General features: G+C 39.9%; 1 protein-coding gene across 4 annotated transcripts in view; it reads left to right on the forward strand.

The window, feature by feature from the left end:
• Rabep1 (rabaptin, RAB GTPase binding effector protein 1) overlaps positions 1-20,909 on the forward strand; it is an 80,445-nt gene that overhangs the window by 46,448 nt on the left and 13,088 nt on the right. For 2 of the 4 annotated variants that reach the window (XM_027426885.2, XM_035447976.1), the window contains exons 7-12: positions 91-269; positions 3,838-3,969; positions 12,414-12,881; positions 14,293-14,397; positions 16,052-16,168; positions 19,485-19,583. In XM_027426885.2, the coding sequence (XP_027282686.1) occupies positions 91-269; positions 3,838-3,969; positions 12,414-12,881; positions 14,293-14,397; positions 16,052-16,168; positions 19,485-19,583 (1,100 nt within the window). The remainder of the gene's footprint in view (positions 1-90; positions 270-3,837; positions 3,970-12,413; positions 12,882-14,292; positions 14,398-16,051; positions 16,169-19,484; positions 19,584-20,909) is intronic. The other 2 variants (XM_035447974.1, XM_035447975.1) reach the window with 2 other exon arrangements.

Raw genomic sequence — 20,909 nt, forward strand, 5'->3', positions numbered from 1 at the left:
CAGAATAGAATGTTGGCCAAAGGAGACTTGTGCTAAAGAAATTGCCTACCATTAAAATGCAGTGATTTTGATTGGGGGGCTCCTAAACAGTTTGCCATCTCTTGGAGCAAGAACGACAACAACACAACCAGTTAAAACATACATGGCAGAAGGCCAATGACCAGTTTCTGGAATCTCAGCGTTTACTGATGAGAGACATGCAGCGAATGGAGATTGTGTTAACTTCTGAACAACTCCGACAAGTTGAAGAACTGAAGAAGAAAGATCAGGTGAATAAATTGTTGGTTTTTCTTTTTTTAAAGATTTATTCTTAATTATATGTATTTGTGTGTGTGTAGGGGTGTGGGGGGTTGTGCCTTGTCCGCTTGGGTGCATATTGAAGCTGGGGGCATCAGATCTCTTGAAGTTAGGTGTTGTGAGTTTAGAGCCAAACTCAGGTCCTCTGTTCGAGCAGCAGGCACTCTGAAACTCTGAGCCATCCCCCCAGCTCTTATAAATTGTTTCTTAGGTGTCATTATTAATAATTGTGCTCCCCTCCCCTCGGTATTGCCTTGTGTATGTTGGAGGCTAACCTAAATTGTCTTGTGTATATATGTTGGAGGCTAACCTAAGTTGTCTTGTGTATGTATGTTGGAGGCTAACCTAAGTTGGAGCAAGATGTTTTGTGCCACTTTACTATCACTTATTTTTGATGTTGGGGAATCAAACCTAGGGGCCTTGGGCATGCTAAGGCAGATGCTGCCCCATTGTGCAACATCTCTAACCCTTTTTGATATCACTTTGAGAAAACATAGTAGCCAACAAGATCTTGTAGCACACACTTACAACCCCAGCACTTGAGTCTGCAGTTGGAGATGAATGAATATGAGAGCATCAAGACTCAAAACATTTGAAGGACTTTGTCTTTATACATTATCTCATCCTGGAAGAAACTGATTTAGAAACAACCCTCTTTGGGGATTGAAGATGCATCAGTATTTCTGAGAACATTTATTTTCTCAGTAGTATTATGTAGTTCTCTTAAGATTTCTGAGTTTTCAGAGCAGGCCAAATTTTTGGTGACTTCTGTTATAAAAGTGTGATAGAGTAGATGCTGAGAGTAGTGGCCTACACCTCAAATCTCAGTACTTAGGAGACTGAGGCAGGAGAATCATGATTTCAGGACAGTCTAGGTTATGTAGTGAGATCCTGTCACACCGCCAACCCCACTGCCCAAACAAGAGGATAGGAATGGAGCCTCCAAGTGTGGAAGGCAATAGGCGTTCCTAGTGCTTCCTTCCAGATGCTCTGTTTCTCATTATTTGAAAATTGCTTCAGTTAAATGACTGTGTAACACTAATACTTTCTCATAGAAAACGTTGCTTGTTTAAAATACAAAGAGGTGGGTGCTTAAGAGATGGCTCAGCTGTTAAGAGCACTTGTTCTTGCAGAAGTCTTAGGTTCAATTGTTAGCACCCACATCGTAGTTCACAATCATCCACTCTTTTTTTTGGGGGGGTGGGGGTGGGGGTTTTGAGACAGGGTTTCTCTGTGGCTTTGGAGGCTGTCCTGGAACTGGCTCTTGTAGACCAGGCTGGTCTCGAACTCACAGATATCCTCCTGCCTCTGCCTCCTGAGTGCTGGGATTAAAGGCGTGCACCACCGCCCGCCCGCAATCATCCACTCTTGTTCCCAGGGGATCTGATGGCCTGACCGGATGCCCTCATCTGACCTCTGAGAGCATCAGGCACTCATGTGGTACACATGCATACATGTAGGCAAAACACACAAAATAAAATGAATTAATTTAAAAGAATTCTTGGTAATACAAATGAAATAATATCAAGTGCTCAAGAAAAAAAAAATCCTCCTTGACATCTCTGACACTGCTTTTTCAGTAGCAACGTCATTTCTCAGTTTGGTAGTGTCTTCTAGATTAGTTTGGAGTGTTTGTGACTATCCACTTAGTATTATCTTCCCCATATGTCTGTATCATATTCATAAGTATTATTTTATAACTTAATTTCCCAAAAGCATTATCCTGGGTGTATGTTTTTGTTCCAGTTCTTTCTCACTCTTGTTAACTAGTAGCATAGCAACCATGATTGACTTAATCTTCTACTGTAGTGGATATCTAGAGCCACCTCCATTCTTGTTCTTTTGTCATCTCAGATAGCATCACAGACATTATCCTTTGACATACTGTGTGTTTGTTCAAGTATTTCCCCAGGATAGCTGTGTAAAACTGTTCTCGACTTTTCTAGGTATTAAAATATTTTAATTTACCATATATGACTTAGGTTAGATTTTCTTCGTTTTCTATATTTAATATTTTAAATTCATACTTAAAGTATAGATTTTTATCTTATTAAAACAGTCTTTTACTTTGAAGATGATTGTTGAAGCCTTTCTTTAATATTTGTTGTGTTAACATTGTGCCAAGACTTTATAAAGCTTTATCTCAAGGTTTCTCAGTAAATAAAAACTCTATGTGAGGAGGCATTACATTGCCATCCTAGGGTTTGCAATGTAGGAAGCAGGCAGAGGAGAGGTGATGGTAATGCCCAGGTTGGAGTAGTTCAGTCCAGAGTTTAATTACTTAATAACCCATCTTTTTGTTCCTGGCCTTCACTTTTCATGTACACGCCTACTTGTCAGTCTTGTCAGCCTTACGCTTACTCTTCTAGGCCTCAGTGTTTTATAAATGCTTCATTTCTCCCTGGAGCCTTTCCTTAGTGGTCTTCTCTTACCTAGCTGGTAAATACATCTCACCGTCTTTTTGTTTTGTTTTGTTTTTGGTTTTTTTTTTTTTTTTTTGGTTTTTCGAGACAGGGTTTCTCTGTGTAGCTTTGGAGACTATCCTGGCACTGGCTCTGGAGACCAGGCTGGCCTCGGACTCACAGAGATCCATCTGCCTCTGCCTCCCGAGTGCTGGGATTAAATGCGATCGTCACCAATGCCCCTCACTGTCTTTTAAGATTCAGCTCTAGCAATTACTTCCTTTGGATCATCTTTACTGGCTCCCTTAAACGAAACCAGCCCATGCTTTTTCCTCCTGTAGAATTCTGTTTGTTCCTCCTCACTAGACAGAAAAGGTATAGTCATCTTTGCTGAACGACTCTTTACTTGGACTTGGATCATCCTTTTGTATTAAGTCTCCCTTAATCCTATCTTTCCCCTCCTTTCTCTACCTTCATATTCTCTCTCTCTCCCCGCCCTCTCCCTCTCTCGCTCCCCCCACCCCCCACTCCCCCCCCCACCCCCGCTTTTAGTTTTATAAAATAGGGTTTCAATATGTAGCCCAACCTGGCTTCAAATTGTGCCTCCTACCTAGGCCTCTAGATTGCTGGGATTACCACCACCATCAGTTGTACATGCTTTGAATGGAGTGTGATATCAGACTAACTTTTCTTGTTTTCTGTAGTGAGATGGGATTGTCTATGTAGTTTGCCTGTTATGGATTATCTGAAGCAAGGAGTTGCTTTTCTTTTGTTTGCCTTACTTTTGTAGTGTGCTTTTATTTTTTTAAAGGCAGGGTTTCTCAGTGGCTTTGAAGGCTGTCCTGGAACTAGCTGTTGTAGACCAGGCTGGTCTCAAACTCACAGAGATCTGCCTACCTCTGCCTCCTGAGTGCTGGGCATAGTGTGCTTTTTTAAAAGTTGCTTCCTGATTTTCTTACTTTGTGCTTAACAGTAGTAAAATGGTGAGCTCCCTAACACTGAATACAGAACAAATAACCTTGTGTCTGATTTTCTTTTCTCATAAAGATCTCTGAACTTGTTTTGAGTGGTCGAAGAACTATATGACTCATATAGATTACCTGGATAATGAATAATCCTTTTCCTTCCTAACTTTTAGGAGGAGGACGAACAACAAAGGCTTAGTAAGAGGAAAGATTACAAAAAAACAGATACTGAAGAAGAAGTAAAAATACCAGTAGTGTGTGCTTTAACTCAAGACGAATCTTCAACACCATTATCAAATGAAGAGGTACGGTGAATCTATAACTACAGCTATTTTCTATGCTGGGTGGGAGAGGCTGAGGTGAGAGACTTTCTGGAGCCCAAAACTCAAAGCATTTCAAAAATTTTGTACATAATGTCATAATTTTTAGTTTATTTTTATCTGTTAGTTACCTTGTATATTAGTGAGGGTATCTATTGTTGTGATTAAACACCATGACCAAAAGCAACTTGGAGAGGAAAGTTTTTAGTTTACAATTCTCAGGTCACACTCCATCGTGGAGGGAAGTCAGAACAGGAACTCCACACAAACCAGTAGTCAGAAACTCATGCAGAAGCTATGGAAGAATGCAGCTACTGGCTTGCACCCCATGACCACCTGTGGAGGGCTGACACCCCACAGTGGATTGTGTTCTTCCACATCAATTGATCCATAAAATGTCCTACAAGCTTGCCACAGCAAATACTCTGATGGGAGGTTTTTTGTTTTTTGTTTTTTTTTTTAATTGAGGGTCCCTCTTCCCAGGTGAATCTAGCTTGAGAAAAACTAAACCAGGACACCTTGTTTATGTGCAAAGTATGTAGGTGAGAAAGAAATAATACAGCAACTTTGTTTTTAGTTGCTCTTGTAACATTGTAACACTATTCGGAGACATACTGAAGTTTCATTTACCATTTAAAATTACTAGGTATCCCTTTACTGGTGTTCCTAAAATGTCATGCATTAGAACAAGTCTTTAAATGAAAAAGGCTTTATTGTTGTTGTTGTTGTTATTTTGTTTTGTTTATTTATTCTTTTTTTTTTTTTTTGAGGCAGGGCTTCTCTGTGTAGCCCTGGCTGTTCTAGAACTCATTCTGTAGACTAGGCTGGCCTCAAACTCAGTGTAATTCACCTGCTTCTGTCTCCTGATCACTGGGATTAAAGGTGTGCACCACCTCCGCCCAGATGAAGATTATTATAGAATAACAAATTTAAGTACAGAGTTAATAGAAAGGGGTCAGGGAAAAGGATAAGACACATTCAAGTGTGGTGGTGTGTGTTTTACTCTTTGGTATTTTTGAGGTGCCCACCACCCAGTTCCCTAATACACACAGAGGCTTTTTGTTTTATTTATTTATTTTTTCCTTTTTTTTTGGTTTTTCAAGACAGGGTTTCTCTGTGGCTTTGGAGCCTGTCATGGAACTAGCTCTTGTAGACCAAGATGGCCTCGAACTCACAGAGATCCGCCTGCCTCTGCCTCCCGAGTGCTGGGATTAAAGGCGTGTGCCACCAACACCTGGCTTACACACAGAGGCTTTATTCTTACTTATTTATACCCAGTCTTAGCTTGGCTTGTTGCTAGCCAGCTTTTCCCCCTGGGCTTTTATCTTTCTTACTTCTGCATATCTTACTTTCCTTCCTTACTCTGTGGCTAGCTGGCAGGCTGGCTGGGTGGCTGGCCCCTGCCATCCTTCTCTCCTTGTTCTCTCATGGCTCTTTCTTCCTCGTTTCTCCTATTTATACTCTGTCTGCCAGCCTTGCCTATCCTTGCTCCTGCCTCATTATTGGCCTTTCAGATCTTATTAGGATCATCAGGTGTTTTAGACAGGCAAAGCATCACAGCTTCACAGAGGTAAAACAAATGCAACATAAACAAAAGCAACATACCTTAAAATAACATTTCCCCCCATCCAAAAAAATAACATTCCCCAACAGTGAGGGCTTTGCCTGATGTCTTTTTAAAAATAGATTGGTGGGGTGTGTGTGTGTGTGTGTGTGTGTGTGTGTGTATACATATATATTATATTCACATATATGCATGCATATTTAAATATAGGTGTTTTGCCTGCTTGTATGCTTATGCACCATGTGCATGTAGTGCTCACAGAGGCCAAAAGAGGGCCTCAGATTCCTGGGACTGGAATTATGTATGGTTGAGATATCCCAATGGGTGCTGGGAATCAAACCCACATTGAAGAGCAGCCAGTTGTCTTTTTTCTTTTCTTTTCTTTTTTTTTTTTTTTCCAGATGGGGTTTCTCTGTGGCTTTGGAGGCTGTCCTAGAACTAGCTCTTGTAGACCAGGCTGGTCTCGAACTCACAGAGATCTACCTGCCTCTGCCTCGCAAGTGCTGGGACTAAAGGCATGCACCACCACCTCCCAGCTCCTGTTGTCTGTTTTTAATGTGAATTATACATATTGGTGGGAGGACGACAGGGTCTTGCTATGTAGCTCAGGCTGACCTTGCTCTCAAGATTACTCCTTCCTCAGCTTTCTGAACATTGGGATTGGTTAAAGAAGTTTGCCACTTGTTCAGCTCCAGTATTAGGGCTTAAGTTCTGAAAATAGAAGGTAAAAGGTTGACATATTTCATTGAAGCTTCGAGGAAGAGTGCAAATGTTGGGAAGGGGAAGACTGAGGGGCCCAGGGATGCAGTGTGTCAGATGTTGTGCTTGTGGTCTGTCATCTCATACCTATCGTGTGGTAAGGGCCTCTGCATTGATTTTCCTGCCTTTGACTTCTTATACAGAATCTACTGTACTCTCAGCATTACTGTCAAGTTCTCTTCCTTTAGTGTGATTGCGGTCAGACCACTCTGGTGTGCAAAATCAACCCTGACTACCATAATCTATGTCATTTAGTAGAAATTCTGTACATAGACTGTTGAAACCATTTGCAAGAAGAATTTTCTTTCTAATTTTAATTTTTTTAAAAAAAAATTATTTTGACAGGGGTTCATTCAAAGCCACACATTAAACTGTTTATCCTTATGAAACAAAATCCATCTTTGGGTTCCTATCTCCTATTAGCAGCACATTAGACACATACTAATTTTAATTTTTATTGGTTTGTTTTTTGTTTTGTTTTTCGAGACAGGGTTTCTCTGTGTAGCTTTGGAGCCTATCCTGGCACTCGCTCTGGAGACCAGGCTGGCCTGGAACTCACAGAGATCCTCCTGCCTCTGCCTCCTGAGTGCTGGGATTAAAGGCGTGCGCCACCAACGCCCGGCTAATTTTAATTTTTAAAATTGGGTGTTTGTGCATACATATGTGTGGGTTTGTGAACTTATACATGTGCTTGCAGGTACCCACAGAGTCTAGAAGAAGTCATCACATTCTCTGAAGCTAGAGTTTTAAAGTGGTTGTGAGCTGTCTGACATGGATGCTGGGTACCAACCTCAGGTCCTTTGCAGGAGCAACAAGTGTTTTAACCACTGGGCCATCTTTTTAACCCCAAGAAGTATTTTCTTTAAAACAAACAAGGAAACATTTATTTTAATACATGGAGTGGGGTGGGGTGGGGGACACTCAGCATGCATGTGGAGGCCAGGACTTTTTTTTCCTCCTATCTGGTAGGACCTGGGAATCAAACTTAGGTCTTTGGACTTGGCAGCAAGTGCCTTTACCCACTGACTGATCTCTCTGGGCCAGAGTCTCCTAATACCCATATTGGTCTTTCTCTTGTTCCAAACTCTCCAACTCATATGTTGGTTCCTTCATTGGGAATGCTTGCCTTCCTCTATCTGACTATTAAAATTCTCCTGCTCATCCTTCACAGCTCATGCTGATGCTCCCTCTTTAGTAAAGGAAATACTTCTAGTGCCTAGTGCCTTTGGGATCAAAGTTAAGGACCCTCCTTTCCTAGTTGAATGGCCCTTTTTAGCTTTACCCCTGGTTCTTACTTCATTACAGTTAGGCCTGGCTGCTTGTGGTCCATACTTGTGTTGTTTATGCCATTCTTGTTGCTTATGATTTCGTACTTACAAATGCCATAGCTACAGCTCAGTAGTAGAGTGCTTGCTTAACAAGTGTAAGGCCCTAGTTTGATCTCCAGCATTGGAAAGATGGAGTGGGGGATTTGGTCATACACACTTTTCTAACTTTTACCTCCTTTCCCAGCTGGTGAACAGTTGCAGTTAAGTTGGGTACATTTTCCTAACAGGTATCTATCTTGTTTCTGTTTAGTTTGCAGATTTACTTTGAGTCATGTGTAGTACATACAGTTCCTGGTGGCTTATATTTTCATCTCTATTGATAGCTTGAATATTAGAACTGATTTTTTTTTTTAATTCTAATAGACACTGAATACCATGCTGTTATTTTTGTACTTTGTTTTGTTTGTTTTGGAGCCTACCCTAAGGACCAATTGGTGCTTTTGCTCTGCATTTTCTTAATACTTAGACTCCCAGAAGAGAGTCCCTTTTTGTTCAGCCAGATATTACATGACATTTGCATCGTGCAGTAATCTATCCAGGAATGTCTGGAAAACAGAAAAGAAAAATTTGTGATTCATAAAGAAGTATTTCTTTTATTTTTGTTTCTGTTTCTAACAACTTCCTCATACTATGTATATCATTTTCCGTCCATTAAAATATATTTTAGACTTTCTGCTAGAGGCTGCAGCTCCATGACAGAATGTTGACCAGCATGCATGAGGCTCTGGGTTTGGTTCTTGGTAGTAGCAACTCTCACCTTCACCATGTGTATGCGTGTTTTCAACTTTAATATGGAATGTTTTGGAGACTTAGATTTAATTGCTAAGGACATTTAATATTTTCGAATATGTTATCCTTATTTTGGTACTTAGAATATGCTTTTTCACTATGAAAGTAATAGGAAAATATTATGGGGTACTTCTGAAGTGCAGGAAAGGCCATACAAATAAAAATAATTGTTTTGACCACCCAGAGAAAACTGTAATGTTTTGGCATGTGTCATTCTCTTATTTCCTCTTTCCTTTTCCATAGATATTATAAATATGTTCCCATTTGTTTTGTTTGCTTGCTTTGCTTTATTTTGTTTGACGCAGACCTATAAAGCCCAGGCTGGTCTTGAACGTCTGAGCTTTCTGCTTCTACATTCAGTGTGCTGGAATTATAGCCATGTGACATCTTGCCTGTCTGATACTTTGCAAACAGACTCAACATGTGTCTACATGCTTATGAATGCTCCTCCTTGCTTAAATCTACGTTAAGGTTTTGAAACCCTGAAATTTTTTAATGCATTCAATAGAATTTTAATGTGTTAATGCACCATAATCCCTTTGGCCATTTTCTTACTACTTTGTTGCCAGGTTTTAATTTACGAGGTGCCTGACAGCATGAAAGGGTCTGTACCTTGCTGTTAACCTGTTTTGTCTTTTTTTCCTCAGGCCTAGTATGTGTTAAACCTGTGTTGTACAACTGATAGGCACCCTCAGCTCCTGGCTCTCATAGAAATGAGAGCCCTGGCATGCCTTGTAGGTATAGGGAGAAACTCAGGACTGGCCAGTTTGAATAATTCTGACAGCCTTTGGGCCATAGGAACTTGCTTTAGTTGTTTGGAACCTACCTTTTCTTGGGTGATTTGGGGCAGGGGAAATAATGGCTTGGTGAAAATTGGATAAAGGAATGGTTGGGAGTATGAATTTGAGATTTTCCAATTTACATGTGAGGATTGTCTCCAAGTAGGCAATAGCTAGTGCTAGGATGCATAGTCTCTGCCTACAGAATATAAGCATGACTAATATACCACTTATCAACTTGGTTATATTTTTTGCTGCTGTAAATGTTTTTATTAAATAATACTGTAATGCAATTTTATATAAAATTTTCCTTGTACAAAAATCACTGTAATGTATTTTATTATTTAAGTCCTTAGGAAAAGAACAGCTAAGTTTATAGGCATTAAAAATTTTAAGATGATGTAAAATATTGTAGAATCATATATTAGAAAGACCACAGATTAGTCTTTTGTTTTTGTATTTATTATTTATCTGGGCGAGACCGTATGTGCCGTGGCAACTTGTGAAATTGGGGTCTTTTGTACCAAGTGGTTTCAGGTAAAGCTCAGATCATCACGCTTAGTGGCAAATGCCTATAAAAGCTGAACCATCTTGGTGGCTCAGGAAGTTTTTACTTCCCTTAGCTATTTGTGTTTCTCATGCTATTGCTAAGGTGATAGACTAGTACTTCTTTAAGTGGCCCTCACACCTGTCATCTCTGTTCCCACTGTCATTGTGTCACTATAGTATCTGTGATCACAGTAGTGTTTTTTTGGGGGGTGGGTTTCGAGATAGGCTTTCTCTATGGTTTTGGAGGCTGTCCTGGAACTCGCTCTGTAGACCAGGCTGGTCTCGAACTCATAGAGATCCACTTGCCTCTGCCTCCTGAGTGCTGGGATTAAAGGTGTGCGCTACCACTGTCTGGCAGTAGTTTATTTTTTTAAGTTAATTTTATTATATTATTTTGTGTATGTGGGTATTTTGCCTTCATGTATGTCTGTACACCCTGTGTATGAAGTGTTGGATTCCTCTGGGACTAGAGTTTGTTTATTTATTTATTTATTTAACTGAAATCTAATTTATTTTTTCATTTGATCAGACAATGTTACATTCAAAATTTCAATATTTTGTTTCTATTACAATCATTACTAGGAAAATGATTAGAAGCTATGTATGTGTGTGTGTATATATTGATTATTATATTATATTATATATATATTGATTATTAAATGCAAAATTCATTCATCATAAAAAATGCTCTTTTTTTATTTTATATTACAAACAAGATTGAATTACATGACAATCCCAGTTCCCTTCTCCCTCCCTTCCTCCCCTACCACCCCCCTAACTAAAATCCTACCTATCACGTATCCTTTCTTCTAATCTACACCTGACTCAACCTTTCTGCTCCTCTGGGACTAGAGTTTAAATATATGTTTGTGAGTCAGCATGTGGGTGCCAATCTAGTTTTGTTATTATTTGGGACATTTGCCATCATTAGCTTAATTAAATTAGGTTTGTTTTCCCAGCTTTTTAAATTTCAGATGAGTGAAAATATTTGAAAAAAATTAGCATAAAAATAATCAACTTTTCATTATATCAGATAATAGTTTTAAAACACTTGAAAATAAAAAACAATGAAGTTAGCTGGTGCATTCCCCAGTCTCCTCTAGTTGGTCCATAAAAGGATATTTAAAACAAATAGTATGTCTAAGATGGTGGCACAATGCCTTTAGTCATGGCACTTGGAAGGCAGGGTTAGACAGATCTTTATGAGTTCTAAGTCAGTCGAAGCTACATAATGAGACCCTGTCTTAGACCACTCGATCATTTTGACATTACATAATAAGATCCTGTCTTAAAAAGCAGGGATATGACATTATATAAGGAACTGTAGGGACTGGAAAGACGGCTTAACAGTTGAGAGCACTGGCTGCCCTCTAGAGGACCCATGTTCAAATCCTAGCACCCACCAACAGCTCACAACTGTCTACAACTACAACTCCAGGGGATCTGACACCTTTACACATAACATGGTAGACAAAACACCAATGCACATAAAATTTAAATAATTAATTAAAAGAAATGATTGTCATTTTAATCTTTTTTTGGGGGGGTGTGCTTTCTGAGACAGGGTTTCTTTATGTACTTAAATCCTAGCTGTCCTGGAACTCGATTTGTAAATCAGGCTGGCCTTGAACTCAAAGAGATCCTCTTGCTTCTGAGTGCTGGGATTAAAGGAATACACCATCACACCCAACTGCCATTTTAATATTTTTAAGAAGAATTTATTTTGTGTGTGTGTGTGCCTGAATATAGCACATGTATCACATGTGTGCAGGTGCCTGCATAGGTCAGCAGATGGCAATGAATTTCCTGGAACTGGAGTTAGAAGTGGTTGTGAGCCATTCATATAGGTGATGAATGGGTCCTGTGCAAAGCTGGGTCCTGTGCAAGAGTAGACAGTATTGTTAACCACTGAGCTCCACCTCTTCAGCCCAGGAGTAGTCATTTAAATAGAATATAATTAAAAAAAAAAAACTCACTACATTTCTTTGTTATTCTTTTCTTCTTCTATTCTTTGTTATTTCTTTTTGATATTTAGTCTGGCTGGTGTCTGGCTGGCTTCTGGCCCTGGGAGTTTCCGTCATTTTCTCCTCTCTTCCCTTGTTCTCTCTCAAGCCTAGATTTCTCCTCCTATTTATTTTCTGTGCTTGCCAGCCCCACCTATCCTTTCTCTGCCTAGCTATTGGCTGTTCAGCTTTGTATTAGACTAATAAGTGCCTTGGGCAGGCAAGGTGAAACAAATGCAACACATCTTTACATAATTAAATAAATGCAGCATAAACAAAAGTAACACATCTTTGCCTAGTTAAATAATATTCCACAACACAGATGTTTCTTCTTGAGGCCTCTGAGCATGGAGTTCATCTCTGTCTTGTATTGTTATAATAGTATTGTAAGAGCCTGTTTACTTGCTTAACCTCTCAAGAAACTGTACATATCTTAAAATCAGAAGTTGTATTTTGTTTATACATCTAACCTGTGCTTGAGTAGTGCCCAGCATACAGAAGAGATTTATTTGATAAATAGCTGTTCAGTGATCATGTCAAAGCAGCAAAATGGTTATTATGTGTAATGTGTGACAAAATATATATAGGACGTGGTAGCTTTTCTCTTTTGGGGTTCAGAGAATTATCTAACTTGAAAATACATGTTTTTACATTTCAGGAGCATTTAGATAGCACCCATGGGTCAGTCCATTCCTTAGATGCAGACTTGCTGTTACCATCTGGAGATCCATTCAGTAAATCAGACAGTGACATGTTTAAAGATGGACTCCGGAGAGCACAGTCTACAGACAGCTTGGGAACCTCAAGCTCGTTGCAATCAAAAGCATTAGGCTATAACTACAAAGCAAAGTCTGCTGGAAACTTGGATGAATCGGATTTTGGACCGCTGGTTGGAGCAGATTCTGTGTCTGAGAACTTTGATACTGTGTCCCTTGGGTCACTGCAGATGCCAAGTGGCTTTATGTTAACCAAAGATCAAGAAAGAGCAATTAAGGCAATGACACCTGAACAGGAGGAGACTGCATCCCTCCTCTCCAGCGTCACCCAGGGTATGGAGACTGCATATGTATCTCCCAGTGGTTACCGATTAGTGAGTGAGACTGAATGGAATCTCCTGCAGAAAGAGGTGAGTTATTCTCAACATATTTCTTTTGTTCTCTTTTTGTTTTGAGACAGAGTTTCATGTAGCTCAAGCTAGCCTCCAACATACTATATGGTGAAGATGACCTTGAAACTCAGAGGATGAGTCTTGATCTCCTACCTGCCCTCTCCAGTGCTGGGATTATAGGTGTGTGCCACCACATCTTGCTCTCTGAAACTCTGGAGGGATTAGTAACTCTGGTATTCCTTGTTGAGGCAGTAGATAGTTTCTGGAGTCAGTGCAGGCATGTGCTGCTAGCAAGTGTGCTTTAGCACATACTCATCCCTTGCCAAATCTGTTTTGTCTCTTCTGTATGACAGTCACAGAAAGCTGGTTGCCCAGTGGTGTTAACAAGCATCATAGATAGAGCAGTCTGAATTTGGGCTTTCAGGTCACTGCAGCTGAGTATATGCTATGATTCACTTACTCATTTTTCCTTTAGTTCTAAAATGCAAAAGTGGTTAAGCCCCTGATACAAAGAGTGGGTTTAAGGAGGATTGGAAACATGGGAGAGAGAAAAAAAAAAAAAAAAAGGCAGCCTTGATGAAGGGCAGTTTTCCTTAAAGTTAAGATTGTAAGTTGTGCCAGGTGGTGGTGACGCATGCCTTTAATCCCAGCACTTGGGAGGCAAAAGCAGGAGGATCTCTGAGTTTAAGGCCAGCCTGGTCTACAGTGGAAGTTCCAGGAGAGCCATGGCTACACAGAGAAAGTCTGTTGGGGTGGGGGGTTAGGGGGGATGTAAGTTGTAATTGCACAATGCTTTACAGATTTCCATGCCTTTTCACATACTTCGTCTCTTTGAGCTTTATGATTATAATGAGGCAATCAGGTCATAACTGTCCCCAGTACAGATGGAGAAACTGGCTCAGAAAGATCAAGTAAAATCTGGGTTAGAGTTTAGTTTTTCTGACATTAGTGCTTTCCCTTACTCAGGGCTACTTCTCTTTAAAGAAGCACTCAGTGAATTAGTGGAGCAGCCTGATGAACCTAAATAAACTGCTGTCCTTGAGCTATGCAGGACATGTAAAGAACATGCCACTTACTAGTGTCATATCCAGTGTGTCACTGGAACTGGTGATGGGGAATTGGCATTGCCTTCCTTCACTTCTCCCCATTGGTTAGATAGCATTGAGTGCATGGTATAGCACCTTTTGCTTGCTTTGTGGTATTTTGTGGTCCTTGGTGCTAAGTTGTGTCCTTTGTTTTCATACAATACACATTGGAGGTTATGACTATTGGAATCTGACTCTGTATTGTAATTTCCTCCTGTAAATCTGAATTGTTTACTTTGTGCTAGTCACTGAGTAACATTAGTAAGAATGTGCATTTGTTCCTTGAGTATGAGACATAGAGTTATTTGTTCTGCCTGATAAGTGGTAATTTTGGTGCCCTTCAGGTACATAATGCTGGAAATAAGCTTGGTAGACGTTGTGATATGTGTTCCAATTATGAAAAACAGTTACAAGGAATTCAGATTCAGGAAGCTGAAACAAGAGACCAGGTGAGTTTCATTAGAGGCACAGAGTTGTCTTTTTTTTTTTTTGTCCCCGTCTGCTTTATGGAATAATCTAACACATATAGTGGCGGCTGATTTCTGGTGAGAGCCCAACAGGACTCTGGGTATCCATGCTTCATTAGTATGCCAACACCATACCAGCCAACTCAGCTCTCAGAGGTGCTAACAGCACCTGAGCTCCTTTCTCAGCACCCTGTCGCCCAGAGCCCCATCACCTAAACTGGATGCTGGCCTGATCAAACCCCCACAGTGCACTTCATGGTACATAGATTAGGGAGGTAAGATATACTGTGTGACCCCTGACAGAGTAAAAACTAGCTGGACTCTCTGCTTACTGCCTATTTGTTGTAAATTTGTTGATTTGATTAATGGTGATCCATAGGGCACAAAAGTTAAGCTTCCACAGGTTTGGACTGCTGAACTTAAGGGTAAAGTTCTTTTCCAAGTACAGAGTAGAATAGTATGACATTGGTAACACTTAAAAACAATATAGAATTTAACAAGAGTAAGCCTTGTGAAAGCATGTCAAGAAAAGTTAGTATTTTTCTCGATTGTTATGAAGATTATTTATTGCCTTTGCCATCAGAACCTGAAGGAGGTTAGAATGATGATCTTGTATTTTCAAATGTCACTAGTATTTAGTTCCTCATCTGTAGTCTTTTTTTATTGATAGTTTACAGGTGAAAATTTCAAGCTACTTATAAAACTAAGATAATACATTGGCTTCTGATAGCCTTACAAGGAAAAGAGTCGTCTTGGATTCCTTAGTTATTTCTGTAGACTTCTATTGATGCTTCTTGTATGCCTGGTGTTTTGCTGGATCCTAGCAATTCAGATACAGCTAAAAGATGGTTTTGACCCATAAGGAGCTTTCAGCATTACAAACAAAACATAAATTCAGTCCAGCTCATTCCTAGAGATGAACATTTAGATTAGAGGACGGTGTGCAGCTTAGCTGTAGGCTCAGGAAAGGCAGCATTTCTGTGTTTGCTTCAGAGCCTGTTTTCAAATTAAGAGAATTAGGTAAGGAGAACGTATATTCAACGAGGGGAAATGTACAGAGTCATGAGGGAGAAATGTTCCAGGACATGTGACTGCTATGGGAGTTTATAAACTAGTGGGAGAAGGAGCCACAAAGGATGGCCAGGTGAGACCAGTGAGGAGAGGTGATCATCAGAGGACATTAAGGTTAAGCCTGGCAACTTTGGAGACATTATTGCTTCTAAGTAGGAAAATCATTGTGATTTCACTTTTATAAAATTTATAGGGTCCTCGTGAATTGAAGATCAGAGGCAGGGGATAGAGTAGACAGGGAAGCCAATTGTAGATCCTAGAGGGCCTAGCAGAGAAGAGGTTTTCAAATGAGATTATGTATGTGAAAAGTTGTTGTTAACTGTAAAGCACGATGTAGTTCTTGAGGTCATCCATTCCTTTCTGAATTGACAAGTTTATGAAACTTCTCAAGTTTTTTTGACTTATTTTTAATTTACAAAAAAAGTTGTGGGCTGTGGGTGTAGCACAGTTGGTCGAGCCCTTGCCTAGCGTGCATGAGGCCCTGGAATTAATTCCTAGTGCCACTGTAAATAACAACAGCAAAAACCCAACCACTTCTTTCTTGTTGACTTTTAAAATTATATAGGTGAAAAAACTGCAGGTCATGCTAAGGCAAGCTAATGACCAGCTGGAGAAGACAATGAAAGAGAAACAGGAGCTAGAGGACTTTATCAAGCAGAACACCGAGGACTCAAGCCACCAGGTGAGAGATGACTGGCTTGTTAAAATTACATTTAAAAATTCAAAAAGTATAGTTACTTTATTTCTTTTGCTTTGAAGATTTGGTAGTTTTATTTTCTCTTGAGGTAAGTGTTTACTGATCTTTCTGTGCTATTTTAAAAAGGATTTACTTATATTTTAAATGTGTATGAATGTTTTGCCTGCTTGTATGTATGTGTACCACATGCATGTTTGGTCTCCTGGGAGGTCAGGAGAAGGGGTCAGATCCCCTGGAATTGGAGTTATGTGGATAGTTGTGAGCCACTATGTGTATGCTGGGAACCAAACCCAGGTCCTCTGGAAGAGCAAGTTTCTTAACTGCTGAGCTATATATCTCTCCAGGATCTTATTCAGGGTTTTTTTTTTTTTTTTTTTTCTGAAATAATCACTTAATGTATTTAGTGCATTTTAGGTGCTCTCAGGGCTCTGATTCTCTTTTTTTGTGTTTCCTTTGGTTTCCTTGCTGCATAAGAACCTCATGAACACGAAGTTAAGAGTTGCTGGCTGGGGGAAAAAAAAAAAAGAATTGCTGGCTGGGAATGTAGCTCAGTTTGTAGAATGCTTGTCTAGTATTTGTTAAGCACTGGCTTTGATCCCTAGGACTATACAAACTGGAGGGTAGGGTGATGGTACATACTTCTTCTATCATCACTTGGGAGGTAGGGACAAGAAGATTAGAAGTTCAAGGCCATCCTTAGTTACGGAATTGGAGGCTAGTCTGTTTGAGACATTGTCTCAAAAACCAAAACAAGGGCTGGCAAGATGACTCAGTGTGTAAAGGTGTTTACCACTAAGCCTGAGTTCAGTCCCTGGTTCCCACTGCCACCACCACTACTACTACTAATCATTATTATTTTTTATTATTTTTATTACTTTATTATTATTGAGACAGGGTTTCTCCACATAATCTTGGCTGTTCTGGAACTCATTATGTAGAACAGGCTGGCCTTCAATTCACAGAGATCCACTTGGTTCTACCTACAAAATGATAGTATTAAAGGCATGTGTTACCATGCCTGACAAAAATTGTATCTAGCATACCACTATTTATCCAAACAACAGTCGAGAGATGCTTAGGTGTTTCTAGATTTTGACAATGGTGAATTTTCTATAAGGATTCTTGTGCATGTCTGTTGGTGGATACTTGGACTGACTTCTCTTGAGCACAGGTAGAAACAGTGAGAGAAACTGCAAGATTGTTTTATAGGCTAGCCCTTCAGCTCTTCTAGCTATTTCTGCTGACCATTAGTTGTTCAAATGGTTATGTGTAGTTAGACTTCTGTGCTTCTATATGTCTATTTCTCTTCCTCTCCCTCCTCCCTCCCTCCCTCCCTCCCCACTCCTCCCTCCTTCCCTTCCCCATTCCTCCCTCCCCCTCTCTACCCCCCTTCTCTCTCTCCTTCCCTCCCCAACTCTTACTCTCCCCCTCTCCCCCTCTCTCCTCCTCCCTTCATTTTGTTTTGAGACAGGGTTTCTCTGTGTAACAGCCCTGGATGTCCTGGACATCACTTTGTAGACCCGGCTGTCATTTAAGCCCTTGAATAAGTTCAGTAGCTAATAGCTCATGTATCTGGACCTTGAAGACCTAGATCTATTGTCTGTTTTTTTTTTTTTTTTTAAGCCATTCCCTTGTGTATTAGTGTTAAATGCCATATGTTCTATTAAAACGAATAATGAATCGACTGGGACTAGAGATGTAGCTAAGTGGGTAGAGTGCTTGATTAGCATGCACAAGGCCCTTGGCTCATTCCTCAGCACCATAGGTGTAATCCCAGCACTTGGGTGGTTGAGACAAGATCAGAAATTCAAGGGTGATTCCTTATGAGAGGCAGGTAACTAATGATACTTACAGTCCTGCATCATTTTATGCAGTAACAGAAAGTGAGATTGTATAAAATTTTGAAGGTTAGATTATTTAAAAGTCTTCATTTCCCCAAGAATATGGTCCTTGAGGATCTTGTTACCGGGTGTTTTCTTGGTGCATCCTGGATTTCTTACTTTTGCTACCCTATCTGGCTCTTAGAGGCTCTGCTCTGCTGTCAGTGCCACAGTTGTTTCTTTTAGAAGTGTGCTTTTGGAGAGCTGTTTCAAACTGTGTCCCATAGTCTGTATTAGTTGTTCAGTGCCTTTAAAGAGATACAGTTTTGGTTTTGGAGAGATGGGTCCAGAGGTTAAGAACACATACTGCTCTTGTAGAGGATCTAAATTCAGTTCCCAGCATCCACCAACAGTTGCCTCTAACTCCAGCTCAAACCCAAACTCAGACATACACATATATACATAACTAAAAATACAACTCAAATCTTTTGAAGAGATAGATTATATATTTTTATACAGCTTAGTTGTCAGTAGTTTTGTTCATTAGAAACAAAATTCTTTTTTTGTTTTTGTGTTTTGAGACAGGGTTTCTCTTTGTAGCCCTGGCTGTCCTGAAACTTGCTTTGTAGACCAGACTGGCCTGGAACTCAGAGAGATTTGTCTATCTCTGCCTCCCAAACACTGGTATTAAAGGCATGTGCCACCACTGCCCGTCTAGAAACAAAATTCTGACAATCATTTTTAAAATGCCTACACAAAATTATTTCTATTAGTTTTTATGTGTGAATGATCAGTTTTCAATAATTCCTTCCTCATAATATTAACACTAATTCAAAACAGTTGAGAGTTAAGTGATATTGATCACTCTTCAGTACCTACCTTAGAAGATTGCAGCCAACTCAGAAAGGATTAAATTATCCTTTAAAGGTGTGCTGTCTCCTCTCTTTTTTTCCTCCTTCCTTCATTTTAAAGAAGTACATTTTATTTATGTGTACATACACATACATGTTATGCATGTATATATGTATATGTATAGCCATGGCACTTGTGTGGAGACCAGAGGACAACTTATAGTAGTCAGTTCTTTCTTCTATCATATGGGTTAATATGAGGAGCAAACTCAGGTTATCAGACTTAGCAGCAAGTGCCTTTATCTGCTGTGCCTTTGCTCCAGCCCTAGGCTTCTAGGTTTGTTTTTGTTGTTTTTTAATTTTTTTAGGCTTCTTAAAAATGTATCCTTAACTAGATCATGTGGGTTCTCATCATTCTTAGAACCAGTCACTACTGTTTGTTGAGTCAGCATGTGACTTAAGCTTTGTTAATGCCCTGGGGTACACAAAAGTCTTGCCTTATAGCAAGTGCACACATTGGTTGAATGAAAGATGCTTGGTTCATAGATTTGCTGTAGAATAATGGGATGCAGAGTTAGCCTCAGATAACCAGTTTGTAACTGTGTTTTCATGTGTGCATCTTCTCTTCAGATATCTGCACTTGTCCTAAGAGCTCAAGCCTCTGAGGTCTTACTTGAAGAGTTACAACAGAGCTTTTCTCAAGCGAAGAGGGATGTTCAGGAACAGATGGTAAGTCAGCATTTCAAATACATGTCACATACGACCTTTATTCCTGTTTTTTCCTTTTCAGGATTATCTTTAATATGTCTTTTAACCCTGCTCAAAGTAGCTACTATTATATACTCCATTTGTGATGGTAAAATACTGTACTGACATCCTTCCTTCTAAACAGAGCTCCTCATCCTTCCCTGTTTCATCTTTATCTTTTCTGACTTGGGAAACCTAAACAGAGAAAACTATGATAGACCAGTATTTAATTTTCATTTCAAAATAAAAGCTAATAGAATAGAGATAATTGTCACCTCCAGCTCACACAGCTTTTGAGTACTTATGTGTTTTTTTCTGGTAACTTATTTATTTAGAATAGCCTTTTTAATTTCCAAGGATCTATGTTTGTTGTAGCTCTGGAGACCTTTCAGGAGGCCATTAGAAGTGAGGGATGGAAGCGGAACTTCATTAGCAGTGGCCACCAGGAACCTATGCGGAGTAATTCTGAGGCTTGGGTCTCCTCTCTCACTAGTCTGACTGTATTTGTTTTGTTGGACTGTGTATCTAATGGCCTGGGTCAGTTATGGCAGGATGCTTGCTAGGCTAGGTACAGATTGAGAGTGATCATAAGGCACAACCAACTAGCCTCAAGAAAATAAAGCCAATAATGTTTAACCAAAGTTTATACATGACCTGCCTGCTTGCTGTCTGGATTCAGCTTGTTCATCATCCACCTTGGGAGATATTCTTTAACTCACTCGATGAGCTCTTCCTCCTACTTATGTGTTCCTTCAACCTTGTACTGTTCACTAAGCCTCTTTTGTTATAGCACCATTTCACACTGAGGGTAGTTTTGGCTTTAACTAAACTTTTCTCTTCTCCATAAGCACTTAATATTAAAAATCAGCAGAAAACTGGGCATGGTAGCCATTAATCCCATCACTGGGGAAGCAGAGGCAGGTAGATCTCTGAGTTCAAGGCCACCCTGGTTTACATAGTGAGCTGCAGGCCAGCCAGGACATCCTCTTTATTGGATGGCAGTGAGGGAGTGGTGTAGAAGCTTGAGACAGGATCTTATTGTTCAAGCTGGCCTTTAGTTTTCTATCCACCTGAGGCTTGCTTGATCGCTGAATCCTATGCCCAGGCCTTCTGTGTACTAGGATCAAGGGTGTACACTACCAATTGAAACCTCAGATCCTTCTGAAGACTTGCAGCCTGGGGCTGTCCAGTTGTTCACTTGCTCCTGGACTTGAATATTGTATGTGCGATGGGTATAAGGGAAGATGGAGATACTGTCATTTCCTTTCTTCTGTAGAATACTTGTTCTGTTTGGTATAGGTCTTGCTT

This window comes from Cricetulus griseus, chromosome 7 (assembly GCF_003668045.3).
Source record: "Cricetulus griseus strain 17A/GY chromosome 7, alternate assembly CriGri-PICRH-1.0, whole genome shotgun sequence".
NCBI classification, from domain to species: domain Eukaryota; kingdom Metazoa; phylum Chordata; class Mammalia; order Rodentia; family Cricetidae; genus Cricetulus; species Cricetulus griseus.